Source organism: Coffea eugenioides, chromosome 7, assembly GCF_003713205.1.
Source record: "Coffea eugenioides isolate CCC68of chromosome 7, Ceug_1.0, whole genome shotgun sequence".
NCBI classification, from domain to species: domain Eukaryota; kingdom Viridiplantae; phylum Streptophyta; class Magnoliopsida; order Gentianales; family Rubiaceae; genus Coffea; species Coffea eugenioides.
This window is the reverse complement of record NC_040041.1, coordinates 32,999,945-33,007,881: the sequence shown is the minus strand read 5'-3', so window position 1 is coordinate 33,007,881 and position 7,937 is coordinate 32,999,945. Positions and strand designations below refer to the sequence as shown.

The following is a 7,937-nucleotide window of genomic DNA, read 5'->3' as shown; positions in this document are numbered from 1 at the left end:
TTTTTCATTCAATTTTAAGCCCTTTGTAAGATTTAGAATTTGTTTTGAAAGATAAGATGTAAAGTTTTGTAACTAAGATTAAGCAAAGTGAAAATAGAAAGAACTTTAAAGGTGCAAGTGGAATAAACCTTAAAAGGTTAACGTAGAGTGATTTGATCATTAGAAGTCTTGCCTTTGCTGTCTAGTCAATTATACAAGCCACATAGAGGAACACTATTGTATATAGACAAGAGGAGACTCTTCCATTTTTTTTTTTTTTTAATCCTCCCATCCCTTCTCACATGCATTTTACTCTCTACTGTCAAGTACATAATTCGAACTGCTTTTTAACTCCAATTATCAGGCACATGATTCAAACCTTGAACTTGGTATGAAAAAGAATCTAAGAACCCTTTCTTGATCATTGGGACGAGATTTGATAGAGTAATTAAATGGCTATTAAAAGAACTAATTATGTTTTGTGATGCTTGAATAGTGGTATATCCATGAGGACTCCATGAGTTTGTAAACTGTGTCTATACATGCGTATGTAAATTAATAAGTTTTTTTTATATAATTTTCTATTTTGTCAATTTTGTAGGTTTCTTTTAGGGAACCCAAGAAAGGGGAAAAAAGAAAAATAAGGAAAAAAATAAATCACAGAAACAAATATATAGAGAATACAAAAAAAAACTAAAACATCAAAAAAAACTAGAAGAAATAATAAACCTAGTAAGCCAAAGCCCAAAATCAGAAAAGCACAAATGAAACAAAGGCCCAAACAAAGAAAGAAAGTCGAAAAATAAAGCAGAGGAAACGATACTTGGAATTTTGGATTACAATCATTTGGATAGAAGAAAGCTAAAGTCAGCTTTCACCTGGCATTCTGTACTTTTTAGCCTCACAAGTCATAGCAACCCAAAAAAAAAAAAAAAATTCATGTAATGGTCTTAATTTAAGACTCTTAAATGATCGCCAGCTAATGATTTTCTCTATTTTCTAAATATTTTTGTATTAAATATGTTACATGGTATAGAATATCACAATTAGATATCATCCAGCTTCTTTAATTTGTCATTTTTAGCAGGTTGAACATTGAACAATGAATCACATTGATCAGAAAATAAAAGATGAAATAGCATAAGAAAAAAGTTTAAGAAAAGTTACACCCTTTAGACTTTTGCTAAGATAAAGAATGCAAAGAAATGCGAGTGGCTACTAAATAGCCTCCTTTTATTGTATGTGTTTTCCAAAATATTGTCATACATGAAAATATAATCATGTTGATGCAAAATTTACCATTTTGTTCCTATGCACTTTCTCTATTGCAAAGTAACACAATTTAGATCCCTTTTTTTTTTTTCCTTTGGTCTATACTAAGTATTTGTTGCATGAGAGTTTTATTGAGGAAAAACAGAAGCAAGTCAAAATCTTTTGTATTGCTGAAATACATGAAAGGAAGAGAAAAGTGAATCTCGCATACATGCTTTGTTAATTGTCTGCTGGTATTAAGGATCATTTGATCATTTCAATCCGTAGTAGCAATGAAGAAGATTTCAAAAATTGGGATCATAAACACTAGTAAACATCAAATCAGAAAAGAACATGGAGAACATTCTACAAACAGCTAGTTTTAAGGATCATTTCAATCTGTAGCAGGATTGAAGAATATTTGAAAAAATTGGGATCATGAAAACTATTAAACATCAAAATCAGGAAAGAACTTGGAGAATATTTTACAAACAGATTGTGATGGATCGTAAACACTATTAAACATCAAACCATGACTGTGCTTTAAACAGAGAGTTACAAACAGCTAGTTTTACAAACAGATTATGATGGATAATATTGGCTTGATAGAATGCATGACTGTGCTTGCCCCTGCAATGACAAGTAATACTGCTGCATCAGGTTCAAACCAAATAATTTGGTACAGATGAAGAAGGGACATGAGTTATATCATTGAACTGAATTAACATGGACATGCTGTCAGGTATATCATGTACGTCTTTTTAATTCCAATTGCCATATAAATGATTTGAATCATGAACACTATTAAACCTCAAATCAGAAAGAACATGGAGAACATTCTACAAACAGCTAGTTTTAAGGATCATTTCAATCTGTAGCGGGATTGAAGAATATTTGAAAAATTGGGATCGTGAACACTATTAAACATCAAACCAGAAAAGAACATTTTACAAACAAATTATGATGGATCGTAAAGTATAAATTATTAAACATCAAACCAGAAAGGAACATTTTACAAACAGATTATGATGGATAATGTTGGCTTGATAGAATGCATGACTGTGCTTGCCCCTGCAATGACAAAGTAATGCAGCTGCATCAAAGTTCAAACCAAATAATTTGGTACAGCTGCATCATTTCAATCTGTAATTATTTATCACTGAATTGAATTAACATACACATACAATTATATCTAACCTGATGAGTGGAATGATCGCACCAAATCAAGGAGAGACATAAATGCTTCAGTCTTCACCATTTGGCTAATGTGATGATGAGAAGAAATGGACTCTCCTTCCGAGGAAATCTACTCTGGAAGAAGGAATAATTGCAGTACTACATCAGTTGAATGAAGAGGTATACAGATTACCCAACAAATAGGTCATCTGGTTTTTTTGATTTGTCATTTTGATCAGTTTGAGCAATAAACCACTTAAAATAGCAAAATTCAACATGAAACCACACACAAAAAAAAAATGGTTTAAGAAAAAATTGCTTCCTTTTTTATTTCCAAAAATATTACCTATTAAAGAATGAAAATGTTTGTATTTCAGCATATTGTAGTGAAGAAAAACACATATTAAGTCCTATGCCCTTCCTCTGTTGAAAAAAAACACAACCATAGTTTTTTTTGGGGGTTTTTGTCTCCACTTCATATTTGTTGCAAAACTGTGATTGTATGTTTCAACATATCAATCAATTGAGTTACACTTTTCTGTATTACTCTTATTTACGTACACAAATTGGGAACAGAAAAGTGTATCTGGTTTTGAGTATCATATCAAGTTATGCTTTTGCTCTGCTGGTTATCATATTTCGCAAATTGGGATTATAAAGCCTTACATAAAAATTACTCAACACTGAACGAGAAAATGACAAGAAGAAGATTTTAGAAACAGATTGTGCATCAATGTGTTTCCTACTGCAATCAGAAATGTATCAGAAAGTTATGCAGCAGCATCAGGTTTAAACGGATAAAGAATTTAGAAGCCTCCAGAAATTGCTTCAAAATACACACGAATTAACATGAAAACAAATGAAAAAGAGACATGAATGGTTTGCCGTCGTAAACTGTTGAGAGAAACATATATCATTATATAAGTAAACTGATTCAACATTTGCAAATATAGTTTTATCTGACCTGATGAGTGGAATCCCACTGTACATTCACTCTCACAATTGTCAACTGCGTGATGAGAGGAACTATATATATAGATATATAGACCCTCTTTCTGAAGAAATCTCCTCTGCTTCTGAGGGAGTTGACTCTGCTTCTGTAGACTCTTCTTCTGAGGAAATGGATATATCACCATAATTATCAATTTCGATCTTTAGAACCTCATTTCCCATATCTTTCTGTTCTTGTTGAATTTGCTTTACGGAATCTACAACAGACTCATTACACTCTTCCACCTCAATCATTTCAAGAGTCTCACACTCCCCTAAACAGGAAGGGACCTTTTCCAGCTTCTGACATCGGTGCAAGGCCAATTTCTCAAGGCGGGAAAAATTATCAGAAAATGCAGTCCAGTTGCGAAATTTCAACCTTGACAATTTTAATACTCGGAGTTTAGGGAATTCCCCTTGTTTCATTACCCATTCCTCCCCAGCAAAGCAGCGATCAAGTAATTTAAGCACTTCAAGATTGGGCAACTTTCCAATTGTTGAAATTTCACTCCATGGCTGACGATTATACAAGAGAGTCAACTTTTTCAAATTCAACGGGAATTTAAATCCACATCCACGAAAACGAAACAAATGAAGTGATTCTAGTTGACTCAAACTGTCAAATTCAAGAATATCGTCGCAATTTCTGGTAGCTTCTCTTGATTCGTCCGCGCGTTCCATACATTTTAACCTGCGAATGCTTGGTAACTTTCTCAGTATCTTTTGCAAGCTTTGAGGGGAGGGATCAATTGTAAGGTCTAAAGTGTCTAAATGATCTAAATCTGGGGATTCTTCAAGATTTTCAACTGGAAAAATAAAGCCCATTGGCCATTCTCCATCATAATTTAAAACACGTAGATGACTCAATGTCTTAATGTTCCAAATAGTACTTGGCAGCTCAATACCAAAACGCGGATATTTTACAATAAGAGTTTCTAACCTTGAGAGGTTGGCTATCGCAGATGGGATGTATGTTATTCCTGTGAGTGCCAGGTATCTCAAGTGAACAAGCAATACTACTTCCATTGGAAAAGAATAACGAAAGTCCAAATTCCCAAAATCCAACACTCTGAGAAGTTTAGGTAACAAAATACCCAAATCCTCGTCTTTATGTGTAATATGAACATGTCCAAACAAGATCAAGGAGCGTAAATTGGGAAAAATAAGCATTAACTCCCAAATCTTCGATTCTCTGGTATTGGAAACACAAACTCGGTAGGGGTTGCTTGGCCCAGTGAGACTAAGAGGGGCTTTCCAACTATGAATAACGTAAAGAAAACTTTCTTCTTTGGCTTTTTCCACACAAAACTCGTGTACCAAATCGTGAAGTAGACAGGCTTTGGCACCACCCACAATTCTTTGTCTGATAACCATAACTAAACTTCTATTAATTAGAGCCATCAAGCAGTCATAAGCTGCTTCCTCTAAGCTCTTTCCTCCAGCCTGTTGCACGAATCTTTCAGCGATCCAAAGCCATAACAACCTTTGCACATTAATAACCTCATCTTCTTGAAATGCACCAAAGTACAGAAGGCATGGCTTCAAATAATTTGGTAAATGACTATAACTTAGCTCAAGTGTCTTCTTGCAGTATTCATCCTCAAGGACAATAGAACTTAGACTTTTTGCAACTTCTTCCCAACTATCTTGTGTAGTAGTAGCAAGAATTCCAGCAACAAGAACAACTGCAAGGGGTAAGCCCTGACAAAGTTTTGCTATTTGAGATCCAACTTCACTTAGTGTTGCAGGACAATCTTCCGTGCCAAATAGCTTTCTCTGCAGCAATTTCCAACTCTCTTCGTCAGTAAGATGGCGGAGATGGTGAGGCTCGCTATTAGGTTCGAAATGCAAAGATAAATCCTGGTATCTACTGGTGAAGAGAATCCTGCTTCCATTGGCATCATTCGGCAGCGATTTTTCCAACAAATTCCATGCCTCAACGTCCCACAAGTCATCCAAAACAAGGAGATACCTACTTCTCAACAAAACCTGCCTTAGCTTCACGACCAAATCATTTTCATCCATCTTTAGATATCCATCAGAACTCTCAGAAGAACTACTACACAAAAGCTCAACTAACATACTGCGTATGCTATATGTTTGAGAAACACGACACCAACCACAAACATGGAAATGTGACCTAACTGAAGGAGCAGTATAAACTTTATTGGCTAATGTGGTCTTCCCAAGGCCAGACATACCCACAATGGGAACAACATCCAATTGCTTTGATCCTCTCGTAAGCCGATGAGTAATAGTTTCCACCTCGTCGTCAAGACCTACCAGATCTTCGTCATGCATGGTGACAATAAATTGCGATGGTGTGTGAATGGAAGTCTTGTTAACTCTTTGGGTTTGACCATTATGGATCTCTGGGGCCTTAATCTTCAAAAGATTGATATCTCTAGAAACGGCATCCAAAGAATCTTCACATTTATCACTAACAAATGCCAAGTCAATCAGTAACTCTGCCTTGTATGCAGCCTCCATAACATGACTCCAGAAGGCTTGAAGTTTTCCATTCTGATGGCGTTGCTCCTTGATATTTTCCAGGAAAGATCTTAAGAATACGAGATCTTTTTGGATCATTTGGATTCTATCCTGTTGAAAACCAATTGAATCTTCAGCCTCATCACACCTTGCTAGTTCCTTGAGATTTTCTAGGAAAAAATCCATACAGCCCAACTCATTGGATATAGGATAATTAAATGATGAATATGGTGATTTTAGTGGATAATTGTGTGCAACCTCTGCCACCATATATTTGAGAACTTTGTGCAAATGAAACACCCCAAGATCTGTTTCCTCAGGCAAGCCTTCCTTGATTTCATTGCCAGAAAGGGGGAAGGTCAAAATTCCTGCATCAGAGACCACAACTCCAATAAGATCCTTTATTTCATCACCTAGTTTCTCCTCCTGTTTAAGAAGGATACCCAGGCATCTTATTTCCTCAAGGAGTTTTAGTATTTGACCCTTCACTGGAACCTGAAAACTGGCATAAGATCGTAGTAGATCCATAAGATAATCACGGAGAGAACCAATAAACTGGCCTACCACTGGATCCTCATTCTTCTGAAGGGCTAAATCATATGATGATCTTGGTTGTTTCTTTGAAGCTGTCAGGACATGGACAAAAGTTTCTCGGACTTGGAGATCAAGAAGATTGAACTTCTCGTGTATCAGCTGATAAATTTCAGATTCCATTCGATTGAGCACTTGTTCATCATCACTGTCAAACTGACATATAGAAATCAGGCATCCAAGTGCAACTACAGCGTAAGTCAAGAGATCTGTCAGTTGCGCACATTCAAAACCTTGCATTGTCACAAAGCCAATGAGATTCCTTAAGAGTTTTAGCCTATTTATAATCATATCCCTTAGCTCCCCAACACGTAAAACCCAATCCAGAGTCTTGAAAAGGCACATAATAAGATCCATAACTAGTCGTGGATCTCCTGGTGAGTAATAGTCGATGAAGATGGCGGCGCATGATTTCTTGAGATCTGTCTCAAGAAACATTTTGATCTTTTCCTTGGATCTGGTAATCGCACTTTCAATGTTGGCAGAATCTAAGCGGTAACCAGAATGAATATATTGAACATAAGCAGACTGAATATCATGAATCATACTGATAGCCACATCTTGAATTCTGAAGCAAATAATACTACGTCTCAAATTTTCAGACATAATATTATACCTGTCATCGTGATCATGCTCCAAAAGCGCTTTGTGGTTCCTCCTCCTCCTACACTTTTTGACATACAGAAAACAGGTTTTCATTAATCTTAAATTCTCCTTCAGGTAATCAGAGTCCCAGCGAAATAGGGGCTCTTCGTCAAGCTCGGCTAGGATATCTAAAGCAAGATCAAAGCAGCTAGTGCTAGTGCTGGAGGAGATGTGATGCGACTGCAGATAATCATATAAAGCAAAATCAAAGCAATTGGCGTTACTGCTGGAGGGGATCTCCATTATCATATCTTCTTTTCACTCTGATATTAGATTTTTGTCTGGTTTAGCAGCTACTCAATAAAATCAGTTCAGGATCCAAAACTTCCTCGTCTAACAATAGCCAACAAACAATAGGCTGGACTCTTTTTTTTTCCACTTTTTGTTCACAGAAGATATGGTGCTTCAGAACTTTCCCAGCAACTTCAGTGTAGCGCCAAACAAAGATTCCTCCGAATCTGGTGCATTATTGGTGGGCCATGCGTGTACCAATTTGGTCACTTTTTTTATGACCAAAATGCGTGTACCAAAATGGTCAATTTTGACAGTCACATCAGCAATTAGATTACAGCTAGGGGTGGCAATGGGGATGGGGGACCCATCCCCCGCCCCATTGCCTATTAATTCCCCCGCCCTCGGCTTCCCCGGTCCCGCTTCCGTCCCGCCCCACTTTCTCGCGGAGCACTTGTGAGGATTAAAAAAAATTTTATTATATAATTTTATTATAATTAAATTTGAGCAAATAATCAAATACTAAAAAATCAATATATTACCAAATTATTATTCATTATAATTTCACAATTGAAACTCATAAA

At 36.2% G+C, this 7,937-nt stretch overlaps 1 protein-coding gene across 1 annotated transcript; it reads right to left on the bottom strand.

Annotated features, from left to right (window-relative positions):
- Nucleotides 1-1,580: 1,580 nt before the first annotated feature.
- LOC113777254 (putative late blight resistance protein homolog R1A-3) lies at nt 1,581-7,365 on the bottom strand. Its single transcript, XM_027322288.1, has 3 exons — nt 3,371-7,365; nt 2,428-2,541; nt 1,581-2,301 (listed from the first exon to the last, which is right to left on the bottom strand). The coding sequence occupies exon 1, from the start codon at nt 7,363-7,365 to the stop codon at nt 3,433-3,435; it is 3,933 nt and encodes a 1,310-aa protein (XP_027178089.1). The 3' UTR covers nt 1,581-2,301; nt 2,428-2,541; nt 3,371-3,432.
- Between the last annotated feature and the right edge of the window lie 572 nt (nt 7,366-7,937).